Below are 19,603 nucleotides of genomic sequence, written 5' to 3' on the forward strand. Positions count from 1 at the left end.
CTCCGTGTAGAACAGGCATTGCTGACTGAGCTCTAAAAGCAGCTTCCGCCAGGAAGCCTGGACAGCTTTCCTCTTCACATCTAGAAAGCCATTTGCAAGAGCATACAATGGAGTAAAGACAGTATCTTCAACAAATGGTGTTGGGGAAACTGGACAGATATATGCAAAGAAATTAAACTAGATCACAACTTATACCATACACAAGAATAAACTCAAAATGGAGAAAAGACTTAAATGTAAGTTGTTAGAAAAAAACCATAGGCAGCAAAATCTCAAACACCTCTCATAGAAACATGTTTGCTGATACATCTCCTAGGGTAAGGGAAATAAAGGAAAAAATAAACAAATAAGACTATATCAAAATAACAAGCTTCTGCACAGCAAAAGAAACCATCAACAAAATGAAAAGGGATCCCATTGTATGGGAAAACATATTTGGCAATGATATATCTGATAAGGGCTTAATTTCCAAAATATATAAAGAACTCATACAACTTAACAAAAGAAAGACAAACAATCCAATTAAAAATTGGAAAGGACCTAGATAGATACTTCTCCAAAGAGGACATACGGATTGCCAAGAGACACATGAAAAAATGCTGAAAGTCACTAATCATCAAATTAAAGTGACAATGAGGTATCACCTCACACTTGCCAGAATGGCTAACATCAACAAATAAACAAATGACAAGTATTGGAGAAAAGGGAACACTAGTACACTGCTGGTGGAAATGCAGACCGTTCAGCCACTATGGAAAACAATATAAAGTTTCCTCAAAAAATTAAAAAATAGAACTGCCATTTGACCCAGATATCCTAAAAATCCTGAAACACCAACCAGAAAGAATATATGCACCCCTATGTTCATAGCAGTGCTATTTACAATAGCTAAGTTCCAGAAACAGCCCAAGTGCCCATCAGATAAGTGGATTAAAAAAGATGTGGTACACAATGGAATACTATGCAGCTGTGAAAAAGAAGGCTCTCTTACCCTTTGAGATAGCATGGAGGGACTTGGAGAGTATTATGCTAAGTGAAATAAGTCAGTCAGAAAAAGACAAGTATCACACTCATGGGTGGAATATAATGAACAAAATAAAGTGACAAACAAAACAGATCTAGAGACATGGAAGCATGGAACAGACTGAGGAATCTGAGGGAAGAGTAGGGTGGCAGTGGGAAGAGATTAACCAAATAACTTATATGCATATGTACATAACCCATGGACACAGACAACAGTGAAATGAAGGGAGTCTGGGGGGGGATGTGTAATACTTTTAACAATAAAGATAAATTTATTTTAAAGCTGTTTAACTGTAAATTGCTCAAGGAAATGCTTTTTCTTTTGTAAACCTATTAACTCCCCACATGCAGTGTTAATGTTTTGGGGGAAAAATTCTCTATTAGGCAGAAGTGTGCAATCCAAGAAATTTGTATCAAATGTATCCCTGGGAGCAATGCCTTTACGAGTTACACATTTCATGCCAATTTTCAGGGGGTCATTTATAATTTCCCCATTTTTATGATTCTCTCTTAACCTGAGCATTCTGAGAACTCACTTTTATCATGTTAACCTTCCAAATACCATCAAAATGTCTGGGATGTATTAACTATTAGTAAATACTCTGTAAATAAATGAAAAAACAAACAAAAAAAGAGTCCGTCTCCAACACCCCCCCACACCAAACAGCCTAGTCCTGCAGACCATACAGGTCTGCCCCCAGCACACCTCCACCGCACACCTCCATCCAGGCTGCTCAGCCACTCCAACACCAAACCAACTTCACAGGCAGAGGGAGGCTGAGACCCTCCACTCCCAGGCCAACCCCTGGTGTGAGATGCTAACAGAACAGGCGAAGTAATGTATAGAGACAACATTTAGTTTATTTTGACTGTGACCAAAGTCAGAGGGAGACAACAGAACCTCAGTGACTTAAAGTCCTGCTGGGTTCAATGACAGCACATCAAGTCTGGGAAAAGGGTTGGCATCCCTTTATGTAACCATTTCATAATCTCTCACCATCCCAGGACTCTGCATGAATCTTTGACAGCGATCACATTTGCTCATTCTTTAAATTAGGACAGATGAATTCTCTCTCACCAAGAGTATCAGTTTAGATACTTTTAATCTTACAAACTGTCTGATGGAAAGAGGACAGCAGCATCTCAGTGCTAGTTAACTGTGGAGTCCCCAGATGTGGGTTGAAGGCCTCTCCAGAAAGGACTGGACACAGCGATTTTACTGACGGGCTGGTCACTACTCATTCCACCGCCCACCTCTTTCCTCATCTTCGCTGAGAGTTTGGATGAATGTCTAACCGCAGAGATTAGACTCACAGTGAAATGAGTAAGGTCTATGTGAAGACCTGTCTGTAGAAGCATATGTGTTTCTCTGTGAAGAGCTCTCTCCAAGTCCCATCAGCGCCGGAGCCTCAGAAAGAACGCATGTTTACACTCTGTGCTCTCCAAGGGGTAATACTTATCATAGAAATCTAAAACATACTCCTCAGTCTTGAATCCAAACTTCTGGTACAGCAGCATTGCTGGGTTGCTTGCTGAGACGTGCAGAGTGACATCCTTGCCCATGCAGGTCTGTCAAGAGAGCGGAAAAATACAAGATGAAAAGGAGAACGCCCGAGGGAAATGAGTAGGTGAAGAAACTCTTCTAAGAGGAGGTAGTTGGTTTTGGAAACCAGAGATGTCAGGGACTGAAGTTGAGACTTCGCAACACCTGGCAACAGCTGGAAACCGAATGACACTTTGCCACTGATCAAAACATTCCCTGAAGCATTCATCAACACTGAGGAAATGCATGGCATGCTGAGTATTCTTTTTTCTCTCTGAAGCAAAGGGCCAAGGGAGATATTTCATTACCAACTGTATTATTTATAATTCAATTACATTTACATGTCAAACATACTTATACCAAACTCCATGAAAATTTTGAAGAAATAGTGAAAAAGGTAAGTTCTGCTTTTAACAACTAGATGTTAAATTATGTGACCAAATATGAAATATTAGGACTTACATTTAATTATAAAACCTGAAGAATCTACACAGACCTTCAAAATCCTAAAGTCCACCTCCCACCCCTCCCAAAGTGACAAAATTCACTTCTCAGAACTGAGATTTCTATACTTACCATCACCCAATCCTAGGAGAAAAGAGTAATAATCATTCGACCAATACAAGGCAAGTCCTTAGATTCTGTAATTAGGTACACAGACTGAAGCTGCCCAAAAGTAATATAAATAAAGAACTTCTTTTCACGAAGAAGGCACCGAAATACTGAAGTTGATAGGGTCCTTAAGACTTCACAGTCCATGGTTCCCCCAAGGCCTCAATAAAGAACTCTGTCAAAGGCAGACGGCTACCTTCCACTCTGTTGAATTCACATCTGCGTCTAGTACACCAAGGACAAGAATGTGTGCTGAGGTAAGGCCAGTGTTCTCTCCACTGCAAATAAGCACAGTCTGACCAAGGCCATCACTGAGTGCTACTGACTGAGGAAGGCTGTGTCTGGGCCTGGGCTGTGGGGTTTGGCTGTGGGCTAAATACCTGCAAACAAAGATGAACACTCTTCCTCCAACCCAGGAAATGCTCTGTGGGGACTGACTGGGCCAGGCCTGTGTCAAGCAGACACATCAAACTGTCATCCCTGCCTGCCCCCAAGCCCTTGCCAGTGAAGGGAAAGGCATAAATCCTGCAGGCAGTCTGGTAGGCTAGAAGGAGGAACACAGAGTAGAGGTCAATTCTGCGAGTGAAGTGGGGCAGAGAAAAGGGGGGTGTGGTAGAAATCACTGAGAAGGTCTCAGTCCAAGACAATACAGGTAGCACATATTAACTGCTGAGAGAGGTGAGAGAAAGCAATTTCTAGACGATGGTTCTCAAGGTTCTGGCCAACACTTGGGAATTACTGAGCAAGTTTCATCAAAAATTGGATAAATATTTTATCAACTCCATCCTCTATTTAAAAGGAATCCTGAAAACCAAGCTTATAGATACAGAACACAGACTGGTGGTTGCCAAGATGGGGGAAAGTAGAGGGTGGACAAAATGGGTGAAGGGAATCAGAAGGTACCAACTCCCAGTTACAACATAAATAAGTCATGAGATGTAATGTGAAGCATGGCAACTATAGCTAATAATACTACACTGCATATTTGATAGCTGCTAAGAGAGTAAACCTTAGAAGTTCTCATCACAAGAAAAACAAATTTTTTAAAATATGTATGGTGATGGATGGTAACTAAACTTAATGTAGTGATCATTTTGCAGCATATACAAAAATTAAATCATTATGTTATACACCTGAAATTAATATAATGTTGTATGTCAATTATACCTCAATAATAAAAAAAAATCCAAAACCAAAAAGGAATCTTGACCAGTAACACAAAATTGCCCATACCAGTTGGTTTCTAAAGAAAAGTTACCAGAAAAATTCTGGGTGAAAACAAAAATCTTTGCATGTTTTTCTGATGTTAGTATATAAATATATGGTATACTTTCTTCAAAGATGATCCAGATATATCAAAGGATGAATTATAATTTGATATTAAAAACAAGTCTTTGAAGGTTCATACTAGGTTATAAAGTGATGGTAAAATGAAAAAAAATCAAGAATTACAGACTATGTACTACTGACTGATACAGCTTGGCTAAAATATTTTAAACCGCTAAAACTAAAAATCATAGTTCCATCTCCATGTCGGAGTTGTGGCGGTGCTGATTCTAAGAGCAGCAGCATTACCAACATGGATAGTACAAGTGCTTCATGCTTTCCCTTTGGCATTGTCTCATTTTATTTACTACACATATTTACAAACTGGCTTCTTTAAAATATGGGTCTAAATAGCAATCTTAGCCCTGGATGGTGCTACTCAGTGGTTAGAGCATCAGCCTATGTATCTAAAGGTCACAGGTTTGATTCCCAGTGAAGGGCATGTACCTGGATTGCAGGTTTGATCCCACTGCTTGCAGAAAGGCAACCAATCAATGTGTCTCTCTCACACTGATGCTCTCTCTCTCTCTGTCTTTCCCCCTTCCTCCCTCCCTTCCACTCTAAAATTCAATGGAAAAAATATCCTTGGATGAGGATTAACAAAAAATAAAAAAATAAGTAGCAATCTTATTTTAGAGAGGTGAGGATTTTTGTCTGTGTGTTTTAATAACCTCACAAATGATGGCGACTGGCTTTCTGTTACTTGGTCTCATATTCCATTGGGCTGTGCTGGGAGGGCCCCGCTCAGATTCACCCCTCCTCCAATTCTCTCCAAAGAGCCCAGAACAGTGATGGCGAACCTATGACACGCGTGTCACTTCATTTTTTTGGTTGATTTTTCTTTGTTAAATGGCATTTAAATATATAAAATAAATATCAAAAATATAAGTCTTTGTTTTACTATGGTTGCAAATATCAAAAAATTTCTGTATGTGACACGGCACCAGAGTTAAGTTAGGGTTTTTCTGCCGGAAGCAGTCGCTTGACACAGTCGCTGCAGGGAAGAAACATCTGCACAGCATATGTTTCAAGGGACCTGGCGTATATGGCATACTGTTCTTAATATGTTTGCTCCCCTTCTTAGCGCTATGTGTTTTAACCAAGGTCACCTCTCCGAGAAAGGTTGTTTCCCCAGGTGGGGATTTTTCCCTGGAGTTAGGGATTAACAGGACTAAGGAAGGGAATAAATCAGTAAAACCCCTTAACTAAGTGCCAAGTGGGTAGTTAGTTAATCACTTTAACTACGAACAATCATGCTTAAGCTACATAATCTTTACTTAGGATAATCTCCTTCAGTTACTTCCTTGTAGCTTAACAGAACAATAGAGTAGTGACCTTGGAATGGAGATAACAAACGCCCTAACCTTTGGAATAGAATGGATAGGATTAAAATCAACTGGTATAAATACAGATGTAACAGGAAAATAAAGACAGAACCTGGCTGGAGAATCTGACTAGAGAACCTGGCTAGGCTGCTGATCAACTGAACGCTGTCTCCGTGTCATTCCTTCTTCGCCGACTCCGTCCACACCTTTGGGAACCCCTGGACCTGCTGGGGTTGGACCCCGACATTTTTCAAAATGCTGACACACAAAAGGTTCGCCATCACTGGCCCAGAAGCTAGTGGGTACAAGATGAACACAGAATACATACCTGAATCAGATGATAAATCATGAAAGTTGCAATCCCTGCTCTTCTCCATTCAGGATGGACAAACAGAAATGAAATGTAAGCTTCATTGTACTTCACGTCAGGAACCATGAAGCCAAAAGCAATGATAACTTTTTTATACAAGACGACAACACTGAAGTCTGGATACTGCAGGCACTCAGAAAGGTCAATGCCTAAAGAAAAGAAACAATCAGATTCACACCATGTGCCTTTTGAAACTAATGAACACCAAGCTGTTCAGTCTGTACTTGCAGCTACACCTGTGTGCTAAAAAAACCCCACAAAACAAAATGAGACAAAGATACTACCATAGATACCACATTCAGATCATAAAATTAAAAGTGAATTTTAGAATATACCAAACTTAACATCATCTTTTCTAAGTACACGTTAAAAGAAGAGGCAGGATGGGTGGTGGTGGTGGGGCGGGGGGGGCCGGGGGCGGGGCGTAGCAGAGTGAACAGGGTCAGAACTGAACACACCTGTTTTGAGCTCAGGCTCCTTGGCCATGTGTATCAGTGGGCACATTGCTAAATGTCTTGGGCTTAGTTTCTACATGTTTAAGGTGAAAGTCCCTAGGCCTCCTCACAGAGTTGGAGGAAAGATCCCTTGAGTGTCCATATCATTGTATTCTTTACCTCAGACATATTCAATTTATAAGCTCTTTTGTACAAACACTACATTTTACAATAAAAAGCTTAAATAAAAAATGAGTCCTAGCATAGCGTATGAAAGTCACCTAGTGTACAGGAGGGAAATAGTAAATGCTCCCAGAATGTTCCTTTCAGCCCCATACACTCTCAAAAGAGCAAGCACAGCTCTGCCACCACACACACTACTACATGATTGCCAGACAATAAAGATCACAAAGCTCTCATCCCAATGAATCTTATCTAACATCTGGAAGACGTATTTCCCGCTTTATGTTTCAAAGCATAGTGGTAAAGCAGATCCACAAAAAGTGTGTTTATATTTAGCAATGAAAATGCTCTTCTTTAATTGATGGCTCTGGTCATTAGAGACAGTCAGTATATTAAGGCTGATAAAATGACAAATCATATTGGGTTAAAGTCTATGATTGGGGTATTTGACTTTTTAAAAACACCTTTTGGCTCTACTAATACTTTCTAAGGAACAGCTAAGTAAGCAAAGCATACAGAATTATTAAGCAAATTCAAAAGTGTCCAAATGCCCCGGCTACCAGTCTGTGTTTGGCTGATAGATATTACCTGATATCTAAACATATGTAGAAGCAAACAGGATGAATCTTTTATTCTGGAAGCAGAGACAAACAGGGAAGAGAAACAAACAAAAACACTGTTTATTAATTTAAATGTAGGCTTTCCCTTGATCTTAGAAAAGAAAGAGGTATTTCTATTTTAATATTTCTATATTAGTAGACACAAACTGAATAAAATCATAAGTAAAAATGTTAGGGTTACATGACATACACTAATTTAAAAAATTAAAATTTACTCTATAGAAAACCCATCTGCCCAGTTTGAGAAAGGGGAACATACCAGGCCAGAAAAACTCCTGACACATAGAGTTGATCGTTGGGATGTGATTTGGCCGGACATAGCAGTAATCGAGAGGTGCATCGGGCTCCGGCATCCAGTGAGGGTCATTTCTGTGCAGGTGGGAACGAATCTGTGACAGGAGCTGCAGTTTGGGTGGTTTTGTTTCATAATCACGCCTCCAGTACCACAGAAAATAAACAAATTCAAGTAAAAAAAATACTCAATATTATTCCTAGCCATTTGATTCATGCAAACTCTTATCTGCTTGAAATTTTGAGTTAATTTGCACTACTTTATATGGCAACTAGCTTGACAACAGCTACAGGACTCTTTGGTATAAATTTAAAATTTACTCTTTCAACATTTGTCAGACCAAGCCCCTCTGTACCTGCTGGGAACTCTACTGGTGCTGGCGAGGGTTATGAACAGAGTGAGGAAACAAAGAGCATCCTAATTTAACCTTCTGAGTGCTCTGGCCAAGACAGAGTCCAGGGCAGGGGAGATCCAACCCTGCCAGGGCAGCTGCGGACCACTAGCGCCAGGGGAAGCAGAGCAGGCTCCACACTGCCTGTCCACCTGTCTGCCTGGGAGGCGGTGCTGTGCACGGAGCAGGTGACTATGAGCTGCAGAACAAGTATGGTATACGGAGACCATGTGCTCTGTCACCACATCCAAGATAGCACTGGGGGCCTCTCTTGTCAGCTCAGCTTTGCAGCACAGCCTAGCCAAGAGTGGGGAATGTCGGGCCCCTTGGCCATATAAGGCCCCCGAAATCATTTGGTCTGGCCCTGCCAAGGCATCAGGGGTGAGTTAATTAAATGTTTGACCAAATACAGTAGGCTAATTTTTAACTTGATAATTTGTATGGCCCGCAAATGACGTTATAAATATCCAAATGGCCCTTGGCAGGAAAAAGCTTCCTCACCCGCCCTAGACTCATCATTAGAAACTGTCCCAACATCCAGTCCAGGCATAGGTCTGATGGAGACATCGCTGCTATTTTTTTATTTCACAGACTACTAAATATATACAACTTTAAAATTTTAAATGAAACAATAAATATGATCATCATAATGATATCTAATAGAGTTAACTTATCCTTGCTTTTTATGTTTTTACCAAAGGGCCATCCTTTCTGCAAACAAGTACAGTTGAAACGAGTCAAGGCTGAGCTAGACACAGAGCACAGACTCAGCCCTTGATGACTCCTGCTCACAGGTTTTGGTATTTCTTCACTCCGGCAGAGAGACGAAGTGCAGAAACCACAAACATTACTTCTCATGACACACTCAACATCATGCTCTTCTCCATATACCTGATGTACGGTTTCAAGATCCGAGAAGTGTAAGGGCTGATAATACTCTGGTCCACAGCCAAATCTTCCGATCCCACCAAACGGTACAAAAACTTGGTGGTTTGGTGCCGAAATCCTTTCCTGGATGGCAGGGCAGTCTATGAGAAAGAAACACTGGTTATATAAAAACAAAATTATTCAAAAGATTGGTTTAATTCCCACAGATAATTAGTACTTATGACATTTTTATGTATCGGAAAGGTCTTTTTTACATCACATATTTGAAAAGCTCATTAAAAAAAATTTCATTGTGCCCTAGACGGTTTGGTTCAGTGGGTAGAACATCGGCCTATGGACCGAAGGGTCCCGGCTTTGATTCTGATCAAGGGCACATACCTCGGTTGCAGGCCCCTCCCCAGCTTGGGCCCTGGTCAGGGCGTGTGCAGGAGGCAACCAATCGATGTGTTTCTCTCACATTGATATTTCTCTCTGTCTTTCCCTCTCTCTTCCACTCTCTAAAAAAAAATCAATGGAAAAATATCCTTGGGTGAGGATTTTAAAAAAAAGTCATTGTATAAAATAAGATATGGAAAACTCATCCTTGTTGTAATAGTTTCAAATTAAAATAATTAGCCCTAGCCGGTTTGGCTCAGTGGACAGAGCATCAGCCCAAAAACTCAAGGGTCCTGGGTTCAATTCCAATCACGGGCATGTACCTCTGTTGTTAGCTTGATCCCTGGCCCCATGTGCGGGAGGCAACCAACATGTATTTCTTACACCAATGTTTCTCTCTCTGTCTCTCCCGCTCCTTTCCACTCTCCAAAAATCAATGGAAAAAATATCCTCAGATGAGGATTAACAAAAAATCAAATAAAAATAATTTAAAAAATTTTTAAGTAATTTTAAAATGTTTAAAGTCATTTAATTGAGTGAAATGCAGGATTGAGCACAGGATTTATAGCTTCTATAGGTTTCATTTTATCTATATTACACTTTCAGTCAATTCATCAAATATTAACCAGCACCAGTGACATGAAGGTAACATATATACATGGGTCGGGTTTTATGAGTATAGTCTGTTACCCAAACAGCCATGGGGACCTATTATTGCAATACTTATATATGGATTTATTAAAATATGTCTCCATTCCATTGAGTAAATTTGACAAAAGTAGGACCATACAGATTATCATCCCTAAAACAAATCACCATAGTGGAGCGGCCCTACCAGAGGTTCAAGGAGGATGTGGTTTGTCTTGGCTCCTTAGGCAGGTGTCCTAACTGAACAGGTAGGTTTGGCCCTGGGAGACTGATTGGAGATGTCTGTTCTTCAGCGAGTGCTGCTCCAGGGCCCTCAGTCATGTAGTAACAGAACATGTGCAATTAGGGTTTTATAGCAAAGAGTTCAAATGGAAGATTAAAAGGCACACTTATAAAGTGGTTTGCCAAGGAATGGATAAAGTTTAGAAACTTGAGTTGTTTTTGTAGAATCAGTTTGCTCTTAGCCTAGAAAATAACTTTGTTGGAAGAAGAGCAAAAATTCCTTCTTTTATAATTTTCTCTTATGATCTTACCAAACTGGACACCAAAACTTTCAAAAGCCAACTTTGAAATTCTTCCAGGACTTTAAAGTAAGTTTCAAAGTGAAATTGAAAGCTGTGTAATACAGTTTCCAAATATGGCCCCAATGGTTCTTCCCCACCTCTGGGTACACGTGGCTCCTCCTATCACAAGGCAGAGTCAATTTCCCTCCCCATGAATCTGGCGGGCCTGTGACTGACCAGTCAGAAAGTGGCAGAAGTAACATTCTGGGACTTTTGAGCCCAGGCCTAAAGGGGACTGGCAGCTTCCACTTTTCCCCTCCCGGAGTCCAGCTGCCATGGTGTCCAGGCTGGCCCACTAAGCGGCTAGAGGCCAGAGAGACAGGATCTGTAGGAAGAGAAGCCGTCCTGTTCATTCCAGTCCTGACCCAGCTCTCAGCTAAACGCAGCCACAGAAGAACCACACAATTGAGCCCAGCTGACCCAGAGAATCAGAAGAAATATTAAATAGTCACTGTTTTAAGCCACGAAGTTTTGGGATGATATGTATGCAGCAATAGACAACTGAAACACCAGCGATTGAACCACTAGCCCGCGGTAGACTATCCACTCAATGTCTCAAGGTGAGTTCTGTGGAACTCTGTAGATATTATACAGGGCCCCAACTTCTTTCCATTGCCACTGCTTTCCCAAATCTAAACCACCCTCAATTTCTGTCCAGGTCACTACCAGTGCCTCCTATCAGTCTCCCTGCTGCCCGCCACTCTTACCCCATATCATCCATTCTCCACACACAGCCAGATTCTCCTTTTAAAAACTAAATTCACCTCCCTTGAGGAAAGCTCCTATCTGGCTTTCCATTGTAAATTCATAATACAATTCAAACTCCTTGCCGTGACCTGCAGGATCTGGCCCTGTTACCTCTGTGGCCTCATCTCCCATCATCCCCCTCCTCCATCATCACTATGTTCCAGCCTCAGACACCAAACTAACTCCTGCCTTAGGTCCTGTGCCTGAGTCTTCTGCCCTGAACCTTCCTCAGCCCAGCTCCTCCTTGTGGATCAGAACTTGGTTCAAGTGTTCCCTCCCTCTACAGAAAGCCCATCCTTAACTACCCTGTCTGAAGTGGCTGCTGCCCTCTGCTCTTCCATCCCACTGCAGACTCACCTTGTGGGAAGTGATCCTGTTTGTTAAGGGAGTTAGTTCTGTCACCTCGATGCTCACCGGTGGCAACTCCATAAGGGTGGGGAACCTTATCTGTCTTAATTCACTGCAGTATCGCCCAAGAGAATAGTGCTTGGCATATATGAGGTACTCAATGTTAGTTGAATGACAAAATGGTGCGGGAAGTGGGGGGAGTCCCAAAGTCAAATAAGTTTGGAAAATGTTAAATGTCTAAACAAAATGGGGAGCTAGGTGGATTGTTGGTTCCCTTCCCCAATCCAATTGGAGAGAAGTCAAAAAGTGAGAGGGAAGATGGAACACAAAGGCTGTGAGAATCCCTGCCCACTACTGGACCATCTTTTAACCCTAAGGAGTAGTAGCTCAGAATCGCATCTGTGCCCTGCTTGTCTTCACCAAGTTCTCTGACACTCTACTCCCTGCATCAGCTGAGGATACTTGCCCCACAAATAACTGCTGACCTACCTACAAGTTGGAAGGAAGCATGTCATCCCAGGCAGGAAATGCAGAGGGCTCCACTGCCATGGCCCAGACTTCTGTCACATTCCCTGGTATACGCTACAGCTCGGGTGGTGACCTTGACCACTGACTTCTCCAGGAGGGGCTCATGGAAGGTGCAGCCAGAACAGAACTGTATGTTTCCTGGAGCTGTTGTATCCATAGGGTGACTCAAAACAACAGGAATTTATTCCCTCAGTTCTGGAGGCTGGAAGTCAGAAGTCAAGGTGTCGGCAGGGCCATGCTCTCTGAACACTCTGGGGGACAGACTGTCCCGTGCCTTTCTCCTGGCTTCTGGTGTTGCCAGCAATCATTGGCATCCCTTGGCTGTGGACCCAGCACTCTGCCTCAGTCGTCACATGGTGTTCCCTCATGTGTCTCTCTCTGTGTCTCATCTCTTCTAAGAACACTGGTCGTATTGCATTAAGGGCCTACCCTACTCCAGCATGATCTCATCTTAATTAATTATATGTACAGGGGCCTATTTCTCAGTAAGTCACATTCACCTGTAGCAGGAGTTAGGACTTCAATATATCCTTTTGTGGGACACAGTTTATCTACAACAACCGCCCACAGACTACTTAGCTTTATCTTCTGGAAACCTTCATCTAAGAGGTAATTTCCTTCCACAGCTAAGTGTTTCCCACTTCATTTTTTTAAAAATAAAAGTACAGTGTTTAGGGATATAGTCATTAAAAAAGTAGAAGAATGATTAACAATAAGTCAGAGAATGACTTCCTCTTGGGGGGGGAGCAGGCAGTGTACAGACTTCTCAGGTGTTTGTAATGCTGTTTCTAAACCCAGGAGCTAGAAGCACAGGCATTTATTTTATTACTCTCTACGCTATACTCATATGTTCTATGCATTCTCCTTGGGCATTCTTCTATGGGTATGACACATTTCATAATTAAAAAAATAAAGTATAGATATTAAAAAGAAAAGCTCATGAGAACAAATGAACAGATGATGGCAACAAAAGCATATGAAAAAGTGCCAAATGACTTGGACTTGAGAGACAAAACCTAAGGCAGCAGGGAGGCCAGGCCAGGAGCAGCAGGATTTGCAGCTCAGAGCCTCAGGAAAGGGCAGCAATAGGAAAGGCCAGGTCCTACTAAAGCTCAGAGTCCTTTACTTTAGAGGTTAAAGCCCCCACTGCCCATATCCAAAAATGATCTTCCCTTCCATGGGCAGAAGACTAGACTCTGCAGAAGCTCAAAGGAGAAAGATTCTGGACACAGGGGCCCTGGCACAGCCAAGGGTGGAAGTACTGTCCTAAAACAGCGACACTTAATGGAAATTTTCCAGCTGAATGGTCGGCTCCTGGCCTCCCTTACTTGGCTCCTAAGATGCAGGCAGGCAGGTTACTACTTCCCAGGAAAGATGAGGAACAGGAGAAAAAAAGAAAATTAAGGGGATCCATCTGGAGTAGGGGTCATGGGCAAACTACAGCCCATATGCCAAATCCAGCCTGTTTTGGTAAATAAAGTTTTATTGGAGCACAGCCATGCCCATTCATTATCTTACCTATGCTGCTTTCATACTACAACAGCAATGTTAAATAGTTGCAACTGAGACTGTGTGGCTTGCAAAGCAGAAACTATTTACTATCTGACCCCTTACAGAAAAAGTCTGCTAACCCTTGTCCTAATAGCGGTGCTCTGAAAAGACAGACCAGAAAAAACAGAAGATAGGAAATTAAGAAGACTTTCCAGAACTCAAGGACTTTCAAATTCAAAGGGCCCACACACCAAATGCTGAGCACAATGAAACAAAAAACCCACACATGGTACACACTGAATAATACCAGAACAATGGCAACAAAGAGAAGAGCCCACTTTTGTTGCCAAAGAAGAACAAAACAGAAAAATGTGCAAAGAATCCAATAGGCAATTCACAGAGAAACAAGGAGGGAACATGATTACAGTTGTAACCTCACCTGTAATCAAAGAAAAGTAAATAAAAAACAAGTTTTCACTTTACAGCTCTCAGTTAGCTAACTAGTAAGAGGCTGGGTAAGAGCAGTGCTAGCACAGATACAGGGAATCTAAGACCTCTCGTTCCTGCTGTGTGAAGGTGTGTTCTGGCAGCTCTGAGTGGAATTCATTGTTCCAGGAGCACACTTAGCCTTGGGTTCCACTGAGTCACCTTGAGCCACGCTGACACCACACTGCTCCCCTGGCTGCTATGTCTCCACGCTGTCTTCTAACCCACAGATGGTTACATGTTTTCAGACCCTGCTCAGCACAGGGTCTGGTACACTTATGTTCTCAACAAAACTATCAATCAAAGTCATGACACAAACCATGTACTTAGGGACTAAATGATACAAAGAAAATGTCTAGGTTCTGCCTGAAATGCCCAAAGAGGAAAATAACCCAGCTGTATTAAGAGGTATTCATACTGAACAATTTCAAAAAATAAAGCCCAGCAATTTTTCTATTTTTCTCTCTTGCTGTTTTATTCTCTCTCCCAAAATTACTCAGGACTTGAATAGTCACTGCCTAATTGTGCCCACTCCCTGGTGCTGCCTGCCCCACCTCCACTCCTGCCTCGAGGGTTTTAGCATGTGTGCTAGCTCACCTGATACCGGTCAAGGATTCTGAAGTCCTGACAGGTGGTTCTGTATGTGGCTTGGCCAGCTGGAAGCCTAGAAACTCCTTCTTTGGCTCCATAAATCCCATCAACTAACAGAAGAGCAGCATTAACAACTTGATCCAAGTCAAAAAGTGGTAATCCCCTATCCCTTTTTGCTTGTCTGACAATCAGTTTACGCTTCAGTCTCCGAGCTTCTGGTGTCATGGCAACGGCACTGGGACAAGCTTCCAGCCTCTTCAGGAGCAGCTTCTCCTCATAGATGCTAACAGGGGTGTACTTGGGCCCTTTGGGTTTCCTGTCCTTTTCCAGCTGTGGCTTCCTCTTTTCTCGAGCCCTTGTTTGCAAAGATGTGTTGGAATCTGTGTCTTCACTGTCAATGTCCATCCTGTCAGGTTTTTCCTCCTCACTCTCTACCTCCTGCTTTATATGTTCAGGTACTCTGACCTTCTTCCTGCCCCCAGGCACTGTCCCAGAAGCTGCTGACCCAGCAGGGGGCGGGACATACTCCATTCCTGGGTCTATGACTCCATCACCTTCCAACTCATCGTCATCTGTGGAAGTATAAAACAGGACAAAAGAAATAGAGCACACCGCACACAAGGTGAAAACATACCCTTTCACATCATGGGCCGTGCATAAAATAAAGACCCATGAAAGGCAAGACTTACCGTGAAACAAGGCTTGTGGTGGCATCACATCTGGAATCAGATCTGCTTCTGAAAGCAAGCTGGGCGTGGCTGAGTGAGAGGCAGGGGTCCCGGGGGCAGAGAAATCCAGAGAGGGAGACGGAGACGGGCTAGTCAGCGGAGTGCGGTCAGAGGAGCTCAAGGATGAAAAGTCAATCACTTCTCCTTTTTCTAGAATCACATCTGGCCTGCGGCCTCGGCTTATGAACTTTACAGGGGTCGAAGAAGTGCTCCTGTCAAGAAAGCCAGCAGCTTCCTTCTGGGCTCTTCTAATGTCTTTCGCTTCCTGAGTACGACATCTTTTCTCTTTTAATTCCATGGCTGATTCCACAGGATTGCGACTCGCCCGTTTTCTAAGTCCCTCAACAGTAATGATGGGATCTAAAGTTGGTTTTGAGGCTGATGGAAAAGAATAAATAACTCAATTTTTAAATAACCAGTCAACTTTAGTTTCTTTTACTAATTTATTATTGTAAACTTACTACCACATTCAAAATAGAGAAATGTTTGCCCTGGTGGGTGTGTCATGGTCCCATGCACTGAAAGGTCACCGGTTAGATTCCCGGTCAGGGTACATGACCATGTTTCGTGTTCAGCCCTGGACCATATGAGAGGCAACCAATCGATGTTTCTCTCTCACATCAATATTTTTCTCTCTCTCCCTCCCTGCCTTAAATGAAGACTTAGACATCTCTTAACAAGAAAAAAATTATAATGAAAATTTAAACAATTAAACACTATCTTCCACCGACTGGAATAGGTAAGCATTAAAAGTTTGATAATGCTCAGCAAGGATATGGGGAAATAAACATATTCATACCAGCACATAAGTTTTATTATAACTTTTTGGAAGGTAGCCTGGTAATACGGATTAAAGTTTTGAATGAGCATGCATTTAATACAGTAACACACTTCCAGGAATTAATTACACAAAAATTTTCACATGCACACAAAAGTGTACAATTATATTGTTGTTTATTTATTTTTTAAAAAAATACATTTTTATTGATTTCAGAGAGGAAGGGAGAGGAAGAGAGAGAGACAGAAACATCAATGATGAGAATCATTGATCAGCTGCCTCCTGCACATCCCCTACTGGGAACTGAGCCCACAACCAGGACATGTGCCCTTGACTGGAATCGAACCTGGGACCCTCCAGTCCGCAGGCCAACACTCTATCTACTGAGCCAAACCAGCTAGGGCCATGTTGTTGTTTAAAATAACAACAATAAAAGGTTCTAGAAATAACCAAAATGTCCATCAACAGGGGTTTAATAAATTATCATATAGCCATTCAATGGAATGCAATGAAATAAAAGTAAACATGGCAGCCTGGCCAGCGTGGCTCAATGGTTGAGTGTTGACCTATGAACCAGGAGGTCCTGGTTCAATTCCTGGTCAGGACACATGCCCGGGTTGTGGGCTCGATTCCCAGTGGGGACCATGCAGGAGGAAGCCAGTCAATGAGTCTCTCTCATCATTGATGTTTCTGTCTCTCTCTCCCTGTCCCTTCCTCTCTGAAATTAATTAAAAAGGAAGGAAGGAAGGAAGGAAGGAAGGAAGGAAGGAAGGAAGGAAGGAAGGAAGGAAGAAAGAGAAAGGAAGGAAGAAAGAAAACATGGCAGATCTGCATGTACTGCTATGGAAAGATATCCAAGGTATACTGGTAAGTGGAGGGAAAAATGGAGAATAAGTATTGTGAGTCCATTTACAGTTTTTCTTTTAAAAAAATAAGAAAATGCTTAAATGTTCAGACGATTTCTGAATGCATTCACAAGAGTCAACAGTGGTTACTCTGGGAAGTGAAACTGCAGGAAGGGGTGGGTGCAGAGGAGTAACTTCCAGACCTTATATCCTTAATCCTACCTGACTTTCTTTCCAATTATATTTTTTCTAAATGTAAAAGCTCATTAAAACCTTTTTAGATTCAAAAAAATCAGACAAATGTATGACAGTAAAGAATTACTATTAATTCTCTTAAAATTGTGAAAATGGTATTATGGTTAGACTACAAAAAAGAAAGAGTTCACACCATGTAGAGATACATACTGAAATTTTTAAGAATGCTATGTTGGTACCTAGGATTGCTCCTGAAGAATCCAAGGGTGGGATGGGTAGAGGGTTGGGGGAAAGTACTATGGGTCTAGATCAGGAGTGGGGAACCTTTTTATGTCAAGGGCCATTAGGATATTTATAACATCATTCATGGGCCATACAGAAGTATCAATTTAAAAATCAGCCGCTATATTTGGTCAAACATTTAATTAACTCACCCCTGATGCCTTGGCAAGGCCAGGCCAAATGATTAAGTGGGCCTTATACGACCTGAGGGCTGGACGCTCCTCACCCCTGGTCTAGATAAAATGAGATTGCCAGCAGTTAGCTGTTGAAATGAGGTGAAAGGTACGTAGGGATTCATTATATTATTCTCTGCACATTTGCACATTTAAAAAATTTTCCATAATAAAAAGTTTAAAAACAGAATCAGGTTAAAATAGAGAACCTTTCAGGTATCAAAGGAAATTTATTAAAACTGGTAACTTAATTAGGAAATTATCCCATTTTTATTTAGTATTTATTTATAGGATACAAAAAAATGTGTCACAATAAAATTGCCAAGCAGAGTCCCTCCAGAGCAGATGAGCTCTGCCTGGTAAAGTGGGATTGTCTCCTGAGCTCACCCTTACTCGGCTTTGGGCTGGCTAGCACCTCCTACACTGCTCTCACAGCAGTACCTTTGACTTTCAAAGCAGAGGCAGACAACTTCTCTCCTTCAGGTTTCATTGTCGGGGGCTTGTTGTGAACAAGTTTCCACCATCCTGGTTCTCCGAATTCCTGAGCACCTGAACGGAAGTACATAGGACTTCCCACGCTGAGGCAACCTGCTACTGTGCTCCACCAGGTCGAAGTTTTTTTCCTGGAGAGTCCAAGAATTTAAAAATGATTGTTTTTTTAAATTCTATCATTATATAGAAAATACACTCTATGTATACTCTATGACTCCTGGCCTACGATATGCTCTGAACCTGAAAACTTTGAAGGAACGTAAGTTAAGAGAGGCTCTGAGGTCTGTCTGGCTTCAAATCCTGGCTCTACCACTTTCTAGCTGTCTCAGTTTTCTCATCTTTAAAATTAGGATCATAGAACTTACCTCACTAGGTCATTGTGGGGATTAAATGACATAATTCAAACAAAGCTTATAAAACAATTCTGATTACCATCATCATGATTACCAAGTTCTATAATTTTAATTAAACAAGTTGCTTTTATATGTGAATTAAATACAGCTCTCAAGAATGCATGCAGGAGAATCATTAGCCATGGTAAATAGTTCATTTTACCCAGGTATCAGATGCATCTCTCACTCTGTTCCTATTGGCCTTTACACAGCAGAGTGGGAATAAAATTATATTGTGTGTTCCACAAAGAACTGAACTTTGGGGGAATAACTTTGCAAAAAAAAAAAAAGAATGTATATAACAAAATTTTTTAAATATGTTAAATGTCAACTATTCAGATTCCTCCTGTTGAAAATTCTTTCAAAGGCAACTGTTTTATTTCCACCTTGAAAACATACGTCAATCACCAGAAATACTTTCATAAGAAGGCCAGACTAACAGTTTCAAAATATTGCTAGGAGGCAAAAGAAAAAAGTATTCTTAGCACATTGTATGCGGGCCGTTTTTGCTAATTTTTTGTGCAAATGGCAACGTTCAGTAAAATTACGATAACTTTAGTTTTACGTATTTTTTTTTCAATGAAACTTTTTGTGATTTACTATAAAATGTATACTGAATTATTTTTCTTAAATTTTAAACAGACAAATACTGGAAAACTCACTGGAAATTGTGTTTACCAGTCAACGTAAAACATATAAATACGTTTTCCATATACAATGTGTTAAGAACAAAGATGTACTAGAACACACAGAAGAAAAAACTTTAATAGGCATAAGCACTTTAATAGGCATAAGCACTGTCTGTGATGGGGCAAATAACACCTTAGCTTTCACTGGCAATGTTTTGGTCACAGAGCACTCTCACTCCTTTAGTCTCCTCCACTCAACTTTTTCTAACTTTTCAAGCCCCCTCTTCTTGCCCAAAGAATATGAT

General features: G+C 41.4%; 1 protein-coding gene across 6 annotated transcripts in view; it reads right to left on the minus strand.

Moving 5' to 3' along the window:
* The window catches only part of KAT14 (lysine acetyltransferase 14), a 61,416-nt gene that overhangs the window by 27,270 nt on the left and 14,543 nt on the right, over positions 1–19,603 (minus strand). For 2 of the 6 annotated variants that reach the window (XR_011472103.1, XM_070419865.1), the window contains exons 5-11: positions 18,227–18,408; positions 15,474–15,890; positions 14,791–15,356; positions 9,011–9,147; positions 7,696–7,871; positions 6,158–6,348; positions 2,504–2,592 (exon numbers count right to left, since the gene is read on the minus strand). Coding sequence is in view for 5 of the 6 variants with exons in the window: in XM_070419865.1 (XP_070275966.1) it covers positions 2,504–2,592; positions 6,158–6,348; positions 7,696–7,871; positions 9,011–9,147; positions 14,791–15,356; positions 15,474–15,890; positions 18,227–18,408 (1,758 nt within the window). In the remaining variant the exon portion in view is untranslated. Of the gene's footprint in view, positions 1–1,759; positions 2,593–6,157; positions 6,349–7,695; positions 7,872–9,010; positions 9,148–14,790; positions 15,357–15,473; positions 15,891–18,226; positions 18,409–19,603 lie in introns of those variants that run through there. The other 4 variants (XM_070419866.1, XM_070419864.1, XM_070419868.1 and 1 more) reach the window with 4 other exon arrangements.

The sequence above is a fragment of the Myotis yumanensis genome, unplaced genomic scaffold (assembly GCF_028538775.1).
Source record: "Myotis yumanensis isolate MYYU_CA2020_CCGP unplaced genomic scaffold, mMyoYum1.0.hap1 SCAF_7, whole genome shotgun sequence".
NCBI lineage: Eukaryota > Metazoa > Chordata > Mammalia > Chiroptera > Vespertilionidae > Myotis > Myotis yumanensis.